The sequence below is a fragment of the Corvus cornix genome, chromosome Z (assembly GCF_000738735.6).
Source record: "Corvus cornix cornix isolate S_Up_H32 chromosome Z, ASM73873v5, whole genome shotgun sequence".
NCBI lineage: Eukaryota > Metazoa > Chordata > Aves > Passeriformes > Corvidae > Corvus > Corvus cornix.
In genome coordinates this window covers 62,923,658-62,946,123 of record NC_046357.1, presented here as the reverse complement: position 1 = coordinate 62,946,123, position 22,466 = coordinate 62,923,658, and the positions used below count along the sequence as shown (strand labels likewise).

Genomic DNA, 22,466 nt, shown 5'->3' with positions numbered 1-22,466 from the left:
CTACACTGGGAAGTGTATGAAGTGACCGTTCAGTGATACTTGTATAAATGTTATAGTTCATGATAAAGCAATTGCTTGGAACATTTTAACTGTCATGCAGATGTTAATTAGGACTCTTCCAGCTCTGTCTTACGTGATTATTTACCTAAGCTAGGTGAAGTGAGAGAGAGGGTGATGATTGTTGCAAAAAGTATGAGGGTGTCCTTGCATTAGCGAAGTGAAGTGACCGACAGCTTCTGGAAACAAGTCGGTAAAAACTGAGATGGATGTTCAGTTGTGTTCTACTTTTTAAAATTATGACTAATTCTTAATGTTCATTAACTGCCCATATCTACAAACTTTTTGTAAGCACAATGAAGCCTGTTCTTTTGTAGCCTTTCTTTAAATAATAGTGGCTAGTTCTGGCAGAAATACAAAATTTCAATGTCATGACTGCAATGAGAAAGGAAAACCCTCTTAATACAACTTCTTCTTGAACAGAATTCTTAAACTGTGCGTGTCAATCTAACAAGGTGGTTGTGCACAGGGATTGCGCACCAATAACATCCTCAGCCTGCACCAAAATACTGGGCTGGTACAAGATTTCCTACTTTAGTCAGTATCCTGAAGTTGAAATTGCAGCTAGGTTTGTTCACATGTCGGTGAAAAAATTGAGAAAGGCTGTGTTTATATTCTCTTGTCAGCTTAGCTCTCATTTAAACAAAATATTTTACCATTAATAAGAGAAAAGGCGGGTAGTCAGAAAAACAGGTAATTAGGTATATAATAGGCAGATCATCTCTTGACTTCAGTGGTTTTTTTGCAGTCTTCAAGATTGAGACAGTGGTAACCGAAGTAAAGTAACTTCATGTGGTATTGGTACTTTTTAAAGAACTGCTTTGAAATTTGCTTGGTAATGGTTTAGCTTTGATTCGAAGAAAAGGATCAAAAGAGTTGCTGAAAGTTAAATCACTCATAGTATGTCTGTATGGGAGAGGGATGTTTTTGGAGAAAATGTCCTTCCAGTTTATAGGTACTTTCATACAGGGTTGTTACTATATGTAGCTGTTGAGCAAGATGGTCCAGAAGACCTGTATTTGGTGTGTTATCAGAACTATTCTAGCATACAGCTATTGTGTAAACTGTAATTGCACTTACAAAAGTTTTTTATTGATCCAATTCAAACAAAATGCTTCAAGGTAGAAAACAAAACAAAACTGTATGAGAAGTGACAGAAACACTTGGGCTGTTTATAACTCAATATGCATTGTAGTATGTCTAATCACAACATGATTTATTTTCAGGAACAAGTCTCTCTTTTTTTCTCAATCTAATCACCACACATTTAGTAAAAGAGCTACAGCATGAGTTGAGTTTAAGATGCTGTCCTGTTTGAATGCCAGAGTCTTTGCTTTTCCTTATCTTTCAGTATTACAAAATAAAGCAATTTTGGAAAATAAGGTTTGAACTTCCCCTGCACCCTGCTATTGGTTGTTTTAAACCAGACAGAATCAAGAGCCTAGGAAAATTGATTTCCTGTTCAAAAATGCACATTTGGAATGATTTCCTCCTTTTCATATCAACCAATTGTAATGGCCTTTATAGTTTGAAATTCGGTGTTTTAATGGAAGTACTGAAATCCAAAGTTAACATTTTGTGACCCACAAAACTGTTTGAAGTTTGTTGTATTAGTAACTGAAGACTTAGCTCTTATGAAATTTAGAATATGTTAAATACTTTAAGAAGGTTTAGTGGGAAATACTTTTTAAACACTATTTCATACCTTTAGAGATATAATCTATTTAAAATCTACTCATGTAGGTATGGTAAGAGTTAATCAACTAACCTGTTCAGTATTATGCTTACTATATATAAAAACCTGATAATAGATTTATGTGATAAAACAAGTGCTGATGCCCTAAGAGCAACATACAAATATGTACATGTAATAAAAGAAACATTTAATTTTTTTTGCTGGAATCCATTGGTAGTTTTTTGTAAAATTGTGATACTTTAGGAATGTAGTTTTTCTGTCAAAGAAAATGTTTCTGGCACTGTTGATATTTGGCTAGGAATTGCCAGTCTGTTCTTGGAGTGAACTGTCATTCATGGTCAGTGAAAACTTACAGTATCCTGCTTAATTTGTAAGACTAAAAACAGGGGGAAAAAAGCAGTAATTGTATGGTGTTTAGTTTTTTATAAATCGAGCCAGAGTAGTCTGCAGTTTCATTCCAGCTCTTGGATGCTTTGCTCCAGTTCAGAGCAGAGTTGGAAGATAATCAGTATGGGCCATTAGCCCACATTCTGGGATATTTTCCTGTAGTGAACACAAGTACAAAGTCCTGCTTCAATTAGTTCAGTCTGGTTGTACCACCCAATTACTAAAGTAACTACAAGATAAAACATGAAAAATAATGTATGTGAGGTAAGGTTATATGTATTTTAACATATAAGATGTTAAAATAAAATGTATCTCTGCCTGTGATATGCTTAAGGAAAGTGACAGTGCATAGAAGCAAATTTGCAGCTTTGTAAGCTGTGGCAAGGTACAGCGATAATTTTTTGAGGAATTTCCAAACAAATTTGTACAGCTATTCCTTTGTTTGGCAGTGAGGAGATGAGTAACACCATCATTGTAGAGGCTTTTCTGTTCTGAACTGATTGTTATTTCTGCCAAGGAGAGTAACCGAAGCTTTTTGCTTGAAGAGCATATGTGACTTAGTGCTGACAATATTTTTGCCTTTCAAAAAAGACAAAATTGTAAAACTTTACATGGCTAATTAACTAAATGTGGTAATTGGAGATTCTTTTGTGTCAGGTTTCTTCATATCCTCAAGTGGAGCCTGCATTTGAGGAGTGATATGAATGTTGTGTAAATTTAGAATGAGACCTCAATGGTGTGGATTATTAAATCCATGAAAAAGCTTTAAAAATTAAAGTTGTTATCTAGCCAGTATGAATATGTGAAGAAACTAGTTCATATGCTGGTTTACAATGCTGTGTTGTTGCTTATATATTTGGTTACTCTATTCATATCCTACTCTTTCTGGTGTTTTTAAAAGCTATCTCCTTCTCTATAGCATGATGGTTTATAGGTGCCATAAATCGCCTCATCAGTGGACATTTATTTCCTGATTCAACGGACTGAAGATTAGTATGTACAAAGGTTTTGAACTTCAAACTCTGCAAGGATAATCAATTAAGTGTATGGTTAATTAACTTACTAGGTAATTTTTGCTCAGAATTAAGCTTCTGCTGAGCTTTACCAGTGTGGTTTTCCCTGTAAGATTGTTGCATTGTTTGGAAAATGTATTTTTAAAACTAGATTAGCTGTAGAACTTTTATTAGCCATTATGGCACTTGCAAACTCTTGGTGTGGTGGTTCAAGAGGTTTTAACTGTTGTCAAGAAATCTTTGCAACTGAAATAATAATTTGGTAAACCATTTAGCTTTTTTATATGGATAGTTGATTAATATGCTAGCTAGTTGTTTCTTTTCTCAAACTGCAGAAATCTGCTACTACCTAATTGTGTAGTAGAGGCTGTACTAAGAATTACTTTTCTAAGCCCTTATTCATTCTTTATAGTTATTACTGTAAACTCACTTTTATTTTGTTGGTGCGCTGTTTCCGGTCTGTATGAATACAGCTCTGCATCCAGCCAGACATATTTAATTCTCAGCTGGTGGCTGCCTGCATTATCTGGTGGAGAGATGCAGGTTTAGGGGTGAGAAGGTGCTAGTTGCATGAAAATCAAAGCTCACAGGTGATGATGCAGGCTCTTTGAGTCAGGTATAAAAAAATTAAGTCCTCAGCTTTTCAGTGTGAATACTAACTGAAGTGCACATGAACCATTGTAAAATGGTTAGTAAACACTGTGTAATTGTGCTAATGCAACGATAATGGCTGTTGCCAGGTTTTTGCCTTCTTGCCTTCAAGGAGAGCAACTTGGAGTTCTTGGTGATGTTAATTATTTTAGAAACACTGCCCTGGTTTTGTCATATAAATATTGCCATTAATGGCTGAAACATCATGATTTTTAATCTTCTTTTTGTCCCTTTCCTCCCACTCCAAGTATTACTGAAGAAGCCGTTTTAGCAGGACCAACTAAGAATATCATAGCCCAAAAGTAGTATAAAAATATTTTACTGTGTTTGTACCAAACAACTGTTCTAAAAATATTTTTTGATAGTCTGAAGTCTCTAATATTTTTTGCAATGAAATGTTTCCATTACCTCTCATTACTTTCATGGTTTAGCTAGTGAGAGTGGATTCTACTGGCTTGTTTGGTTTTTTTGTGTAATACATTGTCTTCCATTAGCCACAGTATTTTTTTTTTTTTGAAGCACAGTATTTTTTGACTCTGAGAGCATTTATGAATTTTTCTAAACTATTATCCAACCATAATTGCTCCCTGTATTACTATGATTATCCCAAATAGTACAGTGGAAACTCAAATCTGAATTTAATGCTAATTCTGCCTCAGGACTAGGATTCTCTATTACTAAGCAGAAAACAATGAAAATTATTTTTAATGTCTTAGAACAGACTTAAAAATAATATGTGTTATATACTTTAATTGCAATTATAAAGAAGTCCTTACAGATTCTGCTATAATTAACTTCTTAAGTATTTCCTGTGTGCTTTTGGTAGCAGTAGCAAATTAGTTAATATTGTTTCTGAATGAATTTTGTCTGTGGATCATGTTGTATGACTTAACTGCTGTGCGATTAGTGGAGGACATAAATGCAGTACTGTGCACCTAGAAAAATTAGCTGGCTGGTGTCCTGTTTCCTCCGTTAGCTTCCACCATTCCAGATAAAAAACTTCAAGGAAATTCCTCCTACCAGTTGAGGAGTCTATCTGACTCTGCTTTTGCATGGTGCTGCCTCTTTCTTGAATTTAGGATGCTTTTAAGTTTGGCGTGGTGGGGTTTTTAAAAACGGTATCCATAATCTTTCCATGTTTGAGGTTTTCTTGGATTGCAGATTTTTCTCAGTTACGAGTTTTAAGAGATTTATTCACAGGCTTAGTTACATTAACAGATGCCATGCAAATAGCAATGATTATGTTTGATTCAACATGCAGCTGGTTGGTCACTGGAATGTGTTTGTTCCTCTCAATTCTTGTGCAAAAGTGAATTACTTAAAGTTTGGCTACAGCCATAGCAGATGCTGATGTGGCAACCCAGACCAAACATTCTTTCCCGCTTCAGTCAGCTGTGTGCATTCTTCGTTTAAAGGTCAAAGGAACTCAGCCAGTAAGGCTGACTCATGCAGATGTGGACTATACAAACACAGTGTACTTCTGGTAGCACCCCCTTTGCGCCCATATCAGGGGTTTCTTTTTGAATTGATGAATTAGACATAATCACAGGCAATAAATTGAAGTAGTGGCATTTTTGGAGTTCAGTCAAGGTGATGTACCTCAGCTCTGTGTGTGGATCAGCCTCTTGCAAGTCAGGTAAAAGAACCCTTTTTGGTACAGGAGTGATAGTGCCCCAGTGGAAAGATAAGATGCCACAGATGGTGACAAATTTGCTAAAACTAGTTCATGAAACTGAAAATATTCAAATATTCCTGCAAGCTATTTTTTATCAAAGGTGTTGAAAGAAAAAAGCCAGCCCACTTGGAAACTTGAAATTTTTCTTCCTGCAAAAGATGTGTTTTAAACCATGTTACTATTCTGGCTTTGTAGTTTGTGCTGTGCAGAAACACTTGAGTTTACACTTGGTTATGTACCTTGGTCAGCTGCAAAAGACATGTTAAGTTGTGTCTTATACCTATCTAACAGTAACATTTCTGCATTACTCAACCCTTTTGTCTCAGTTTTAGTTGTTTGCTTGCACAATTCAGTTGTATCACTGATTGTTGATAAACCAGAGTAATTTTATCTAGTTCGGGAGTATACTTTCTGGAATGGTATGTTCACATGGGTTGAAAAGCCTATCTCCAGACACCTGGGGTTTTGTAAGTTTTAAAAAACACCACGACAACCCTACCATGCTGGTATTATTAAAAAAAGAAGTGACTGTTTTTTTCAGGGTTCCTGTCAGTCCATGATAGCTAGCTTACATGAAGGGCTATTCTTTCTTAAGACGGCTGCCTTTTGCGATTAATTTTCGTTCAAAATGCAAACCAAACATTATAATAATTCAATACAAATCTAATACAAATTGGCATCTTTTCGTGGCAGATTAACTAACCTTAAAGTAATTTGTCTCATTTTTTGCTGTAATTTTTCACAGCCACCATAGTTTTGTTCTGGAAAGATGATACTACTTCATCTGGTAACACCAGATTGTCAAAGGTTACCTTGGTCTTACCTTAGCTGGCATATATCTTTGTCCTTGCTACGTAAGGAAAGGTATAGTGTCTGTCAAAGTATAACAGATATGAATTCTGTGTTGCTATAAAATGGTAATGGAATTAAGGAACTTGGTATCAACTGAGATAAGCAAGACAGGAAAGAGGATGTATTCTTGTGGTATCAGACTTCTCTAAAGCTGCATCTGCTTTGGTTTCTGCCATGTCTTAAGCAGTTACATTTGCTATCCTGATGTAAAGGAAGTGTTTTGTCAGTTAAAATACAGGTAAAGATTACATAGATTTGTGTACATGTCTGTTGTTTCAGACTATTGAAATTACTCTACTTTCTAACTTGTCTGAAGTGCCTGTTTTATTCATAGTTTGCTTTGCTTACTGTAATGCTCATTAGATGGATGAGCTGGATGACCTGTTACAATACTTATGGCTGTAGGTCAGTTTTCATTTAAAAAAAAGTTAAGCACATGGCACATCTGATAACCCAGATAAATAAGGAATATTTTAAGGATGCTGTGAAGTAATGTATAATGATGTTGTAAAGTAATGAATGGAATGTGAAATCTAAAATGAGGAAGATAAAAATGAGAAACTTTTTACATCCAGAAGTTGATACTGTGTAATGGTCTATTTAAAGGGAGGGAATCAGTGTTCAGTCATCTCTTCTTAGTAGGTCTTAGGTTAAAAACTAATTAATTTGCTGCAGGGAGAAATATTCATATTAAATACTGTAATAGATGTCTACTTGTGTTATGCATGCTGAATTTGTATTATAAATATTGATCTGGCAAAAAAAATGGAAGAAACATAAACACTTTGCTGTCTGTAGTATCTGTAATGCATCTTGAAAAAGAATGATTTGGAGGTACTTAAGAATTCAACATATTTAATTACTGTAAACAGTTGAGTAATAATTTATTGAATCAGATTTTTCACTGATACTTATCACTTACTTTAGGAGTATTAATGCAGGACACACAGCTGTTGTAATGTTCATTCACTGTTCATTGTCTTATTTTGCCTCCATGCTCTAGATAAAGAGAATGATATTATACACTTTTAGCACCAACATTACATCCTAGATAGTCAGTGCTGCTTGTGGCAGATTGCACATGACTGGTTGGTGTATATGTGTATACACACACACACACACACATATATATATATATAGGGGAAAAAAGACCACAGGAATGTAAGTCAGTAACTCTTGTGTCTTTTGAGGGACAGCTTGTTTTAATTGTAATTCTCTTGTATTTTAGAGGAAGCCCACATCTGAAGGGAACCCCACATTATAAGGAAGAACAATGTGCTCCTTCATTAAATCTAGAAATGAAAAAAGTGCTGGACTTGCAAGCATCTATCACAAGGTATGCTCACTAATTGGGTCTTGAGAATTTTTCCATATATACCAGTACTTTCTAAAAAGTGAAGGGAAAACTAGATGAAAGAAAAGGCTTCTGGTAAGTTTTTAGGCTTATTAATAGTAAGAATAAGATTAGTAAGTTACTATTTGCAGCTAGTAATTCTGAGGAGGTGAAAAAGTGAATTTGCTGTTTAAGAATTCTTGGCTATACTGATATTTTTGGCATATAGAAGTATATAGTATGCTCAGTATTACCATGTATTACTATAAATGAGTTTGTCCTTCAGCTCAAAGTGTATATTAAAGATTTCATGGAGGCATTGGTAGGTTTTCAGCATTTCTCCTGATGCCCGCAGAGAGTCCATATTTGTCCTTTTTCTTTACCTCTTGCTTTTTTCAGGTGATTGCATTTCTTATAAAGAAATTTTGAACATGCTGAGTATGTGTGTGTGAAAAGTTGGTGAAACTTCATAGCATTGGGGTGAGGTGGAAAAGTAACAAAGTGAAGTTTGGGAAGAGGCTCCTTAGAAGAAAACGGCTGTTGGAATACATGCAGTATATACCGGAAAAAGCTTTGCGTTCAAGTTGATTAACAGTAGTTGTCAGGATTTGGGAGATGTTTAAGGAAGGATTTAAGAGGAGTCTAATTTCTCCTTCATCAGTTTGTTTCAACCACAGATTAAAATGTATTGTGAATTATTTACAGCCTATGCAGTATTGTTAATTTTACAGGATAGATGAATAATTGATTATTGGCAGCAATGTCTTATGGTTAGTCAAAAGTATAGAAATGAGCTTCAGCAGTTAGTATACCAGTTAAGCAATTGCTCTGACAATATAGACCTGTTCATGAACTGTGATTGCTGGGGAAGAATCAAGGTGTATACCGTATTTTGTCAGAGTGGTTGCTGGTACAAGAGGCAGTAATACAGTGTTTATGACATTAATTGATATTTCTGTGGCATTGACTTGAGATACAGATTTTTTAGGGATTAACAAATATCTTTTATTAGTTTGCAGTCCATGTTAGAGGATCTACTTGTTGCTACTGCTGATGGATTTCTCCATCTCATTCACTGGGATGGTATGACCAATGGAAGGAAGGCAATCAACCTATGTACAGTTCCATTTTCTGTGGATCTGCAGTCTTCTCGAGGTAGGTTTTAGGGCTTATATTGGTTACAGTAGTTACCTCTTAGTGACATACCATCTAATATAAAATATTAACTCTGTTCTTAAGCAGAGATGAGAAAATTTTGCCTTTTGTAAATGGGAATGAAATAGCCTGTTTAAATTAGGTTTTCTCTTTGAAGTAATAAACATCTGAAATGTCTGTTGGCTTGCAGTATTTCTGTATTCACATATTTTTAAGTTACTGATATCTTCTCAGCAGGTTCACTTTTGGGCTTCGAAGATGTTTACATCAGAGATATGGAATACTGTGCCACGCTTGATGGCTTTGCTGTTGTTTTTAATGATGGCAGAGTTGGTTTCATTACACCAATGTCAAGTAGATTCACTGCTGAGGTATATTTCCTTTAGCATTTCTACCATGCACTGTACAATAAATGCATTTTCCTCGGTTCTCTGCATTTCAGTTAGCTTTCCACTTTAAATTCTCTTCAGCTACAAAGAAACTAAAAATTAACATCTGCTTAAGAGACAGCATAAGAACAAGACTGCCTTTTGTAATATAATTTGAGCTAGATTTTTAGGGGGTTAGAACCACAGGTAGACTGTAATTGATAATAGATTTAACTGTCATTTATTTGTTCAGATTGTCACTATAGAAATGATCCTACCATATCAGGCCAACAGACTTCCTGTTACAAGTGGGATGATAGGAAGTGGTTTCTCCTATGGCTAAGTATCCTAAGTACGGTGTTTAGGACTTAGTCCTAATCAAGTCTATCTCTTTCTCATAGTGACAAGCATACTTCAGAATTTGTTTTACAGGAATCTTTTCCAAGTTAGGTGTTTTCTTACCTGTAATTCAGCCTAAAAACTGTGACATTTTGTTGTTAGGGATCTTTATTTTAATTACAGAAAAATGAAAATAATATGTCTAATGTCCAGACTCCTTCACATGCTTAAAACATCTATGATCTCAGCTGTTGCAGATGGGAACTAACTTTCCTGTTTTTCTTTTTCTCTTCATTCTTAGTATCATCTACTTTTTTTTTTTTTTTAACTAGGCAGTGTTAGGGACTTTTTTGCCTTATAGGTATTGACTTGTTTTGTTATTAAGAGGTCTTATAAACAGTTTTCTTATATACTGTAATTTATGTTAAGAAGAATGAAACCAGATTTGCATATACTGGATTTTGTTTGTTTGAGCCATGTCAGTTGATCTTGACATCAACAGAAATTTTATGAGATGATGAAAGTCAACTAACATATGTGTAGTATGGTATACCTGGATAGAAGCTGACTGTCATTAATAAACAAACACACTATTTAACAAAAAAATCTTCTGAATTCCTTTCCTTACAGCAGCTCCATGGCGTTTGGGCACAAGATGTAGTGGATGGAACTTGTGTGGCAGTGAATAACAAGTACAGGCTAATGGCGTTTGGATGTGCCAAGTAAGTTTTTTAAGGCTGGTTCAGAGCAGGGCGAGATTGTTTAATTATAAAGCTGAACTAGTAGTTACTTCTTACCAAGTTGTGTTACAAGAACTGTAAAGATGAAAATGATCAGTCTGCCTAGAGATTGTATAAAGTGCTCTGTCAAGAAGGTAGGAAAGAAGTGGAAAGAAATGGTTGCCTGCTTGAACTGCAGTTGAAATTTATGCTTGCTGTTCTGCTCTGGGGAAAAAAAAAGTTGGCTGGGCTAGTAGCAAGGATTGGAAAGTGCTGCTATCCCAGCTAATCTCAAAGAAGGATTATAAGGTCAGTTTTAAGTAGTTAATTGTAATAATATTGGACAACAATCTGCACTTCACACTCACAGAGAAGATGCTCTGTGAAGTCACAATTTGGTCAAGAAAAATGTTGCCTGTTTGAGTAACTTTGAATGTTTGTAAATTAAATGTTGCAGAAGTTCTTTTAGTTGTGGTATTTTTCTTACTGTTCCTTCAAGTCCCCTGTATAATACTGCTTTAGCTGGCCTTAGTACAGCTTTTTATTTTCTTTGTATTTTACTTGGGTTTTCTTTTAGAGCATTTCAAAAAATATGGTAGTTTATTTTTCAGCTGTCCTCTTAAGAATTAGTATTCTTGTTTGTAGTAACAGTGTGGTGTGTTGGTGTTTCTTCTGAAACAGGAATAGTTACTTTAATTTACTGATCTTAGTATGTCTTAGTACATCCCTGCTGAAACATTAGCACTGAGTAAATACTGCCTTCCCTCATGGATTGTCTTGCAGTTGGAAGCCATAAATGCATGTGGATTGTGTGTGCATATGTCTTTTCAGAGAATGAAGTAGTTTTGGTGCATTGATTGTTCTAGGGCTGGTGTTTTGGGTCCTCTCATGCCTTCTGAAAAGTTTCTTAGAAATTTGTTTCATAAGGTTCTTTGACTATTATTTGATACAACATCTCTGTTCTAGATAAATTTGGTATTGGTGAGAGAAAAAGCAGCTTTTACTTAGCCTCTTGAAAATGATGAGAAATCCAAATGGTCTGTAGTCTAAAGCATGTGTAATGTCTTCCAGTGGCTCTGTGCAGGTTTATACGATAGATACCACCACTGGCGCCATGCAGTTTTCTCATAAATTGGAACTGACACCAAAACAATATCCTGGTGAGCTACTTTTATTGCTAGAATTGCCCAGCTGTTTTTAGGGTATAGTATATTTTTTATCCTTGGCTAGTTAACCTCTGTTTATTTGTTTGCATAATCAGTGATGTGATTAGTATTTACTCCTGTTTGTTTGTAGTATTTAACTCGTATGTCTTTGTACTTAGCTGCTTGCTTTTTAATTAACTTTTGGATGTGTTTCATATGTGAGGGTTTGGGTGGGTTTTGTTGGTGGCTTTTTTAACTAATTCTTAATCTTGAAATTACTTTTCAATTATCTGAGGAAATGAGAGGTTATTGTCAAAACTAATAATGAGTATAATAGAACTGTGAATTAACTTGAAGCAACTGACATGTAGGGTACAGAAGAAATACTGAGTAATGCACCACCCTTCCTGCACTGCAGGGAATTTTTTTGTGTTTGAGAGTAAGGAACATACAAAGTACGGGTAAATTGCATCCTCAACTGAAAATGTGTGTGTCTATTATTTTTCAGTTAAAAACAAATCTGTAAATAAGTTTTACAGTTGTGTAAAGTGCCTCTTTTGTCTGAAAAATCATTTTATCAGAATTGCAGTTCTGCGTTTCTGGAACATTTTTCTGTATTCTTAGTTTCTTATGAAACCAAGCATGCATTGGAAAGAAACCATTTTCAATTTGCTTCATTTTGAGATGGTCAGTTTTGATGAATGCATCAGTTAATTGAAAAATCAAATATTTACTTCCATGTGTTTTTGTTTCTGCTCTTACGGTGAAACGAGTTGAAGGACTTTCGATGCTTTTCACTTACTTTATTGTCTGCTTTTAAACAGATATTTGGAATAAAACAGGACCTGTTAAACTAGTCAGATGGTCACCTGATAGCTGTGTTGTGATGGTGACCTGGGAATATGGAGGTTTATCCTTATGGAGTGTTTTTGGTGCTCAGCTTATCTGTACTTTAGGAGGTGATTTTGCGTGAGTATCTTTAATGACATTGTGAAGAGTTTATTATAAGTCTTTATTTTTCTAATTAAAAGCATCTAATTAAAAATTAATTCACCGAATTAGCTTTTTAAAAATCTCTTTTTCCCTTACGATTTCTTAGCTATTGAGATATCATTCGCAAATATTTAGGAGGAGATAATTTGAATATAAACAAAAACATATTATTTTCATTTTGTAGTGATCTTTTTGTCTGTAAAAGAAAATTACCCTAAAAGCAAGCTTGAGCAAGCAAATATTAAAATTCCCTCAGTTCTTGTATTCGAATAGTTTATGCTAGACATCTGACAATTGCGTTGCCTTTTTTGTAGCGTCATGGATCAAACAGGCTGTACCATTTGACATGAGGTTCAGTATAGAATCATATGAAAATACAAAGATAGGAATTTAATTTATTATTCTGATGGAGTTATTAGCAAATTCAAACTTGTTCTGTTCTGTTTTTAAGGTATCAATCTGATGGTGCCAAAAAGGACCCTCTAAAAATCAGTTCCATGGTAAATATGAATGTAAAAATGTTGTAATAGGATAGCTCTTAATGTGTTAATTTGTTTTTAGTATAACAATTTTCAGAAAATCAAACTTTCTTTCGTTTAATTACTTTTCATAGTAAGATGCCTTTACTATACTTCTTAACTGCAATGTTGCATTGAAGGAAAAAGTGACAATTAATGAATTTTTTTTTCATGTATAAACCTGATCATGAAGTATGCATGACATGCCTTTTCTTGCCTTTGCTTTTAATGTTAAGAATTAACACTTCTGTTTTTTCTTAATTTCTCTTTGCTGTCTGGTGCCATATTTCAAAGTGCAATGAGACACAGATCAACACTAATTATAAACTCCCTTATTTCTCTAAAATTAATAGCTGGCCTTTGAGAGTTAAAGGAACTTTACTCAGATTATGAATTCCAGAGAAACTTAACTGCTGGTTTTTAATACAAACTGGTTAACATTAAATCTAATCCTTCTAGTCTGTAAAATCAATAGATAAATAGAATACATTTGAGCAAATTTTAAGTTACACTAAATTTCAAATACATTCTACAGGGCCTCATACAAACCATGATGAATTTTGTGCAATGTTTCTAAAACAATTTATTCATTATTACATAGTTGCTATGAAGATTGACAGTTCTCAACATGCATCCAAGCTTAGGTACATATTTGCAATGGCAGTACCTTTTAAGTGTACTTTTAAAAAATTTTCAAAGATTGAACTTCTGAGATCATTGAATTTGATGAACAACAGCCAGTGTAATTTTGGAAATCAGGGTTGTTTCATACCTGACTCTGTAGAATTTTTGTTTGTTGCCTTAAACTGCAAATGGTCTTCATTACTTATGTGGGTGTCTTTGCATAGTTATACTTCATTTAATCATTATTTTTTACCCAAGACAGGAAATAATTCAAGCTAGATTCTTACTGTACCTTGTGAATTTTACTGTTTGATTCTATAGTGATACATTTTAGAGCAACAAAATGTGTGGATTTTTTTCCAGGCTCATGTCTATCGTAAGATCTGTTACAATAATTTTCTGTAGTTCTTGTTTTATGAGAATATATATTGTTATATTTATATATATGTATGCAGTGTTGGCTTGGGGATTTTATTGTTGTTACTCTTTTACCTTCAGACCTGGGGATCAGAAGGGTATCATCTCTGGGTTATTGATAGGAATTCTTCTAACGTGAAACCTGAAAGAAATGCAAATAATGAAGTTCACCGGTTTGGTATTCTGCAGTTTCAGTTCATCAAGAGTGCACTCACTGTTAATCCTTGTATGGTAAGTTTTTTTGTTGATAACCTTATTTTAGATCGTATTTCCAGTTTTAGGTGAACTCTGAGTTTTCTCTCACATTTTAATTCTGTTTTGCAGCCATCAGAGTTGTCTTCCTTTTTTGTCATAGAGCCTTTATAATGGTACTGTGAAAATACTGCTGTGCAATACTGTAACTTAAAACCAGCTTGTACATAGTGATACAAAAAGTGAGAACTGCCTCAACACTTGTTTTTCATACTGTTTACTTAGAACCTCCTAATACGTTATTGATCATGTGTTTTCCTTTGTCTTCTATACGTGGAATTCAAAGTTGCTTCTTTTGTTTTCTTTTGTTTTGGTTTTATTATAGAGTAACCAGGAACAAGTCCTTCTCCAAGGAGAAGATCGCTTATATTTGAACTGTGGAGATGCAGCACAGGCTCAGAGTCCCAGAAATACTTCGGCACACTCTGAACATAACCACAGCAGGGAAAGAGGCCCATTTTCAGATGGCAGTTTAGATTCTCAGGGTTTAAGCACTTTACTAGGACACCGTCATTGGCATGTTGTACAGGTAATTGATCCTGGTTGCCTGTATGTGCTTCGTGCTTGCAAGAGTTTGTAGGAGTAGAATATGCAGTTGATCTCCTCACTCTGCCATACCTTTTTCCTCTAGTATGAGATCATTGTCTTTTTGTTGTGTCTGGGGGTTTGCCATGGTACAGCTTTTTCTCATTGACAAAAGGTAAAGGAACATTGGTCATACCAGCTTTGTGGCTATGAGTTTGCTCTTAGCCAATAAAAAAACTGTTCAAGGTCTTTTTGACTTCGGAAAGGATAGTTAATTACTTACCTGTGCTTTGCAAGGGAGAATGTGCAACATGCAAGAAATAATTTAGGTGTTTGTTTTGTTATTTATGCAAAATGCTTTAAAACATATTCAGCTGATGAATATAGCCTTCAGACTCCAGGTGTATTTTCAAGCATGAAAAGTGACATCTATTTAAGCATGTAGTTAAAACTTCACAATATCAGGCTATCAGAGAAGAAATTGTTTCCAGGATAGTAATGGAACATCTACTATTTTCCCTGTAATATAAAGAAAAAGTTAAATATCTTTTAATCTGTAATTCTAACGTGTGTTCTTCCATGCTTGAATTGGTGACGCTTTTTAAAATAAAGATTTCTGAAAGGTCCCCAATGTTTTGTTCTTCATATAGCACACAAATCGGTAGTATTAAAAAGTATTTGATTCTAGGCGTGTAATGCAGGTTCTAGATACTGCTGAATTTCCACTTTAGCTGGCCAGGTAGCTCTTCTGTCTTCTGAAACTGGTGTAGGAGGGAGAGGTCTTTGTTTTGTGGTAAAAGTAAAGCTGAAATACTTAGAATTACTGTAGGGAGCAACATATCCATGAAAACAGACATTGGCTGGGTAACAAGAATACCTGCCTGCCTAATGTCAGACCAAAGACTGGAGTTTGAAGCTGGGTTTGTATCATCCCATGTGACATGAAGAACCCAGCAAGTTCTCTCATAAGAAGGCTTTTGGATATGCTAGTGTGTATTTGTGACCAGATTAGAAATTTCATCCCAGTACTGAAAGTCCTGCCTGAAGGCTGTATTGATCAAAACCTTTATGTTCCTGTGTAAGATTCTCTTGGAGAGAGAAGTACCTGGGAGAAGAGATGAGCAAATTATGATTATTGACTATTGTTGTTTTTCAAAACACTGACATTGTCCAAATTCCTTTAGGATGTTATAATTAATCAGTACTGTAATTGTAGTTTTTATAGTCATGTAGTTTTGGTTTTCTGTTTTTTTTAGATTCATAGTACATATCTAGAGAGCAACTGGCCTATAAGGGTGAGTTATTTGAAAAATACATTCTTGCTTATTTAAAAACATTGGAGCGTTGTAATTGTCCATTAGCACTGGTGGTAAATGAAGTTGTCCATTAGGATTGGCTGAAAATGAAATCATTATTTTACATTACAGAAAGAAAACTGTGTTAGTAAAGTATGAAACATAAATATACCTTACAAGTTTTGAGTCTGATGTTATATTGCCTTGTGGTGTTGTGCTTGGATAGGATGTATCATTTAAATGAGTTCCCTTCTGAGGTTCTGGTAACTTTCTTTTCTTTCTTACAGTTTTCAGCTATTGACAAGCTTGGACAGAATGTAGCTGTTGTTGGCAGGTTTGGTTTTGCACATTATTCTTTACTCACCAAAAAATGGAAGCTGTTTGGAAACATTACCCAGGTGAGAGGTTACAGAATTTTATTCTGGTGCACAGGGGAGATTTATTTGCTGGGATGTGAGACTTGGAGAAAATTAAAGAGTATTGTTTTCAAGTAAACAGCCTGTAGACACACTTGGATTAGGGATGCTGGTTTTACATGTGTTGCTCATAAAATGTCTGAAACACATATCTTGTGGTTTTGACACACTAATTTTTGTCTTAGTGTTCAGAGGTTTCCAAATTTAAGTGCATGTAGTCAGATGTTTATTTCATTTCTCTTATCGGAGAGTTTCTGTGATGTAGCTTTGGGTGTAAATTCTGGTAAGATTTTGGTAAATTTTGGCCAGAAGCAGATTTGAGAGAGTTCAGGGATGCCAATAGCATAAAGAACTGTGGAACTGTGTTTTGTAGGATGATGTTTGTCCTTCACATACTATTCTTTAGTACTTTGGTTTTTAAACATTAAAAACTTCATATACATAGTCTTGCCACATGAGTAAAGCTTATAGAGATCATACATGGCTTTCAGAAATTACCCATATAACGTACATCTCTGTGTGTGTAAGTATATAAAAATGCATACATATATGTAATCTGCCTGCTTTTTTCTTTTCAGGAGCAAACTATGATGGTAACAGGTGGCTTAGCATGGTGGAATGACTTCATTGTTCTTGCATGTTATAATTTAAATGATCACCAGGAAGAGGTGAACTACTTTTCTTCAAAGTACATACAATTATTAGAATAGCTGATCTATATGACAGTAGTATTATAAACATGTTTATGTGCTATAAACTTAGGTGGCTTTTGGGCATATTCAGAGTTTATTTATTAATATATACGTAATTCTTTGCAGAAAAATTTTGTTGTTGCTATTAAAAGCTATTTTCTGCTGACTACAGAGAATCTACTCATTGTTCTGAAAACTTTGTGACATTTTTGCATGTTAGCACGAAGTGTGTTCTCAGATACCTATTTACAGTGTTTTGGGACACTTTTGCAAGGTTTTTTGCAAGAGAAGAGGAAATTTACTTACTCTTTGCTTTTTAAAACTGGTGAACTTCCTTATGAGTGTTTTCCAGTTCTTCAGATTTGGCTGTACTGTGCTTTAACCACTCTGGATGCAACAGTAAAATGCAATGGATGAAATACTTGATGAAACAAAAACTCAGTAATGTGTCTTGCAAGAAATTCTTGACAGGCATTCCACAGTAAAGAAAATAATCAGAAGTGGAATTACTATTATCTTGTTGGTAAACAGAACCTGTATTGAAGCTACTCCTTTCCCTTGCAGCTGAGAATCTACCTGCGAACGTCTAACCTTGACAACGCGTTTGCACACATCACCAAAGTGCAAGCACCCACGTTACTACTGAGTGTCTTCCGGGACATTGTGATATTGTTCAGAGCAGATTGTTCCATTTGCCTTTACAGTATTGAGAGAAGGTCTGAGGGGTTAGTATCACTCTTTGAATGCTTTTGCAGTAAGGTACCTGTGGATATGCTCTCAGTCTGAGTAAATTCTTAATGATGATACAAAGGTGTTTGATAACTGGTGGAGTTAGATTTTTAAAATGAAAAGGGGTAAGTGTTACCTGTATGCACAAGTTCATGAGTGTTGTCACTTGCATGCATGCTGATAGGGACATCAGGTGTGGAGGTAGGTAGTGACTGATGTATGCATGTTTCCAGTTTTCTGAACAAACATGTTCCTAACTTATAGGAACTTGAAGACTGAATGTAAATAGGAGAAAAAGGTACTAAAAGACACCAATATACTTGAATATTTTAAAATGAAAACATGTTTCTAACATCAGAAGTAGGAATTAGTAAAGGGAAGGTTAGCAGCAGGCTTACAGAGATGAAGAGAGAAAAGGTTTAGTCTTGGTGTGGTGGTGAGGAATTGTTTTAGTGCAAAAGAAGTAGCAACGTAAGATATTTCAGACAGTTAAGATTAGTGAACCTAAGGAGGAGATAAAGATTCACAGGTAGGGGGTTTTTTTTAAGTGCCTAAGTAGGTGATTTTTCTTACAGTATCTTCTTTTTAGCAAGCAGGAACCTTTTTGTGTTAGAGGAAAGCAAGTTGTTGATGAACTTCAGAGAAAAATATTTTCAATGCTTATAAAAAAAAATTCCCAACAGAATCCAAACCCACGACTATCTCACTGAAGGGTTAATAGAGTCTTATTCTGAAGTATCTGATACTGTCTTCTACCCACTCACAGCTATATTTCCCAAAGTATCAAGATAAGTAACCCAACTTAGGGTTTTTTGGTAGCTTTATGTAGAGTAGATACGTGGGCATTTCTACTGATTCCTGATGAAAGGAACGTCATTTTATTCTGTAGAGTAAACGATTTGCTAAGGATAAGTTGATTATTTTCATTAGGTTTACTTCAATATAGTAATTTCATGTTAAGTACTGTTGTAAAATTTCTAAATGTAGTAATTTTCCTTTCAGTCTTAATCCTACTGCCAGTATCCAAATTCTTCAAGAAGTGTCCATGTCTCGGTACATTCCTCATCCTTTTCTTGTAGTGTCTGTTACATTGACATCAGTGAGAACAGAGACTGGCATCACCTTGAAGATGCCTCAGCAGGTAACAGGTCTCAAAATTTGGTAGAATTGGTACCTGGATTTGTTAGTTTACTCCTCAAAGGTTACCTGGTTGATAAATCAATCATAAATTGGTGGCTCTTCTATGTGGTAAAATCCAGAACATGTTTTTTTCTGATGTTCATTATATAGACATTTTATGTGGGAATTGGGGGTGGGGGGATGGAAGGAGAAGTAAGAGTTCAGATTTTATTTCATAGCTTCTCTTGTTACCTTGCTAAGGTTGGGGCCAAATATTGGAGAACAAATTAAATTTAACTCTGTTGAGGTTGTGTTGCTCTATTGTGTATTAAAAGTTAAAAACCAGAGCAATCCATGGCATTAGGAATTAACTTTCTTGCAACAACTTGTTCATTGCTCAAAGAATAAATAGAAAAAAGGAAAAGATGGCATATGACTCTATAAGGTTATTCTTTGTCAATTCTGACTACACTAAAATAAAGTAATATAATCTCATACACTAGTTATGTCAGGAGATGGGTCAACAGCCAAACAATCACTTAAGATGTGAAGGTCCCCGTCTTAACTTCAGAATTTAGTCAGGGCACTGAAAGCAAAGAGAACTTGGATTTTTATTGTCTGGGTTGCAAACAGAGTAGGCTTAACTGAGCAGCTGCAGTATGAAGTGTATTTTTTCATGAAAGCAGCTACCTTGGGGTAGTTCAGAAGTTGTGTTGTCTGTGGGACAGCCCAAGAGACATGTAAAGGTGCATCATTTTCTCCACATAGCAAAGGCACTGGCAGGTACAAAAGTGGTGGCACATCTGAAGGTTTGTGCTTCCTTCCTTCGCTTCATTCTAATTTAATGTCCCACAGTGCTGAGTATGTGTCCAGAGACTTTGTTATGGTACTGGACAAGGGCATAAAAAGCAACGTGCTTGTGGTCCATCTTAGCATGAGACAGCATCTGTATTCCTGAACTACCTGACCTGTGTTGTTTTCTAATTTTGAGAAAAAACTACTGAAACTTTTTACAGCACTAATAATATTTAGACTTAGCTTCAGATTGAATAGATACTACCTCTTTCTAACTAAGAGCACCTATCCTTAAACTCTGTTGATCCTCCTTATCAAAAGATAAATATTTAGGTTAGTACTAAATATGACACTTCACTGAAGACAGAGCAATGTGTCTGACTTTGTGAACTGTGTCAGCTTTTTCAGTGTTTTTAAGCTATTAGTGACCTTAACCCCTGATTCTGCAAATTTGCCATATAGATCCTCTATCCATGTATTTTGAAACTAAGTTTCATGCATGGTAATAACTCCAGTGGCTTGGTTTAAAATTAACATGAAACAGCTATGAAATAAATCTTTAGAAAGAATACTTCACTTTCTTGATACACCTTACTGAAAAGATTTTTCTTTAACTGCAGCTAAATAAAAGTTCAATATGCTGTACAAGTGTGGCTCAACTCTATTTGGCTCAGCTCTTGGGTTGTGTACCAGTGTTAGTCCTTTCAGTCTGATACTGGCAATCATACTGTGATGATACTGATAAGAATACAGAATTTTATTTTTTCTTAAAATACTGGTGGATTGCCCTTTTAGGACACAAAAAGTCCATATTAAACACATGGAATGAGTCTGGTGGATAAGAAACCTTCCAGTATTTACTCCTTTGCACAAGAATGGCAGTACTTGGTTTTTCTTGATGTTTCTGAGTCCTTTTGTAATGAATTCGGTTGTTCGTCTTCTCTGTAAAGTGACACATTTAATGTACACTTTCTATTCTGGGTTTTTATTGTGGTTATGAGTAAAATGATCATTCAAACAGCTTGAATAATTTGCATAATATTCTTTCTATCCGTAGGCTTGTGAAGCTGAAAGTATTATGCTTAACTTAGCAGGACAACTCATCATGTTGCAAAGGGATCGATCTGGACCCCAGATACGAGATAAAGATAATAATCCTAATCAAAGAAAGCATGTGAGTAAATATATGTGGAGTACTGCGTATGGCTTCAAAGATGTCAGTAATTGAAGAAGCTGTGGGAGAGAATGGTCCAGACATAAAGAAAATAGGGCTATAAGCAACACAGTATCTACACTTACAGACCGAATTGTTAGCTGGAAGTACATTAGCGTTTGCTCACTGTGTTTGCTACTTACATTGAAATGAAATAGACAAGCTTTAAGAGTAAAGATACTGCCCAAAATTTGGTATGCGCCAATAACAGAAAACCTCTGTCTGTCTAAAACTGTTCTGTATGTTTATGGAACATTATCATTTTTTGCAGAGTATGTTTACAAAGTTCTTGGAAATAACCACAATAGAAATCAATTACTGAACTTTTCAATTCTTCTGGGATGATGAAAACCATCAATTCTGTGTGAATCAAGCACTTTGGGAGAGTGAAATCTGGAAAGTTCAGATAAAGATTTGTCAGTTCTAGGTTGGACTTACTGAAGAAGCATAGAGCAGGTTTTTATTTTTCACCTTTATTCTCATCCCTCTGCTTCCTGACTAAGTATTAAGGAGGTTAAAAAAAATTAAAGAAATGTCTAGAGTTAATATAAGTATTAAGTGGTCTTTTGTCACATGCTAGGGGTACAGTTAAGGGAGAAGCAGATTTGTTTCTTCTTCGATAGAAGAATAACATGTTTGAAGAGAGTAGTTCTTAGCTGAAAAGTAGAGTTCTTGTGAATAGGGTAAAAATAAAAGGAGTACTGATTTTTAATTTTTTATTTTTCATTTTACATAGCTGCCTTTTTGTGCTCCAGTTGTCCTTGCCCAATCTGTTGAAAATGTATGGACTACTTGCAGAATTAACAAACAGAAACGCCACTTATTGGAGGCTCTGTGGCTCAGCTGTGGTGGGGCAGGTATGAAAGTCTGGCTTCCCCTGTTTCCCAGAGATCATCGAAAACCGCATTCCTTTCTGTCAAGACGGATCATGCTGCCTTTCCACATCAACATATACCCATTGGCTGTTTTGTTTGAAGATGCCTTGGTTCTTGGTGCTGTTAATGACACTGTGCTCTATGACTGTTTATACACTCAAACCAGTGCTAGAGAACACTTAGAGGTTCTCTTTCCTTTCTCCATTGTTGAGAGAACCTCTCAGATCTACCTCCATCACATTTTACGCCAGCTCTTGGTTAGGAACCTTGGTGAACAAGCCTTGCTTTTGGCCCACTCCTGTGCCACATTACCATACTTTCCTCATGTACTAGAACTGATGCTTCATGAAGTGCTGGAAGAAGAAGCTACCTCGCGGGAACCCATTCCCGACCCTCTCCTTCCCACTGTGGCGAAGTTCATTACAGAATTCCCCCTCTTCCTGCAGACAGTTGTTCATTGTGCTAGGAAGACAGAATATGCCCTGTGGAATTACCTTTTTGCTGCTGTTGGAAACCCGAAGGACTTATTTGAAGAGTGCTTAATGGCCCAGGACTTGGACACAGCTGCCTCTTACCTTATTATCCTACAGGTAATGGCACCAAATATATTGCA

The 22,466-nt window shown here is 35.4% G+C and overlaps 1 protein-coding gene across 5 annotated transcripts in view; it reads left to right on the top strand.

Annotated features, from left to right (window-relative positions):
- Positions 1-22,466, top strand: part of RIC1 (RIC1 homolog, RAB6A GEF complex partner 1) — a 47,342-nt gene that overhangs the window by 17,133 nt on the left and 7,743 nt on the right. For 3 of the 5 annotated variants that reach the window (XM_010392871.3, XM_010392874.3, XM_019281894.2), the window contains exons 4-19: positions 7,560-7,667; positions 8,677-8,819; positions 9,054-9,190; positions 10,157-10,248; positions 11,317-11,405; positions 12,215-12,359; positions 12,835-12,883; positions 14,024-14,173; positions 14,520-14,723; positions 15,976-16,014; positions 16,302-16,412; positions 17,009-17,098; positions 17,687-17,847; positions 18,854-18,992; positions 20,823-20,939; positions 21,715-22,443. In XM_010392871.3, the coding sequence (XP_010391173.1) occupies positions 7,560-7,667; positions 8,677-8,819; positions 9,054-9,190; positions 10,157-10,248; positions 11,317-11,405; positions 12,215-12,359; positions 12,835-12,883; positions 14,024-14,173; positions 14,520-14,723; positions 15,976-16,014; positions 16,302-16,412; positions 17,009-17,098; positions 17,687-17,847; positions 18,854-18,992; positions 20,823-20,939; positions 21,715-22,443 (2,503 nt within the window). The remainder of the gene's footprint in view (positions 1-7,559; positions 7,668-8,676; positions 8,820-9,053; positions 9,191-10,156; positions 10,249-11,316; positions 11,406-12,214; positions 12,360-12,834; positions 12,884-14,023; positions 14,174-14,519; positions 14,724-15,975; positions 16,015-16,301; positions 16,413-17,008; positions 17,099-17,686; positions 17,848-18,853; positions 18,993-20,822; positions 20,940-21,714; positions 22,444-22,466) is intronic. The other 2 variants (XM_019281893.2, XM_010392873.3) reach the window with 2 other exon arrangements.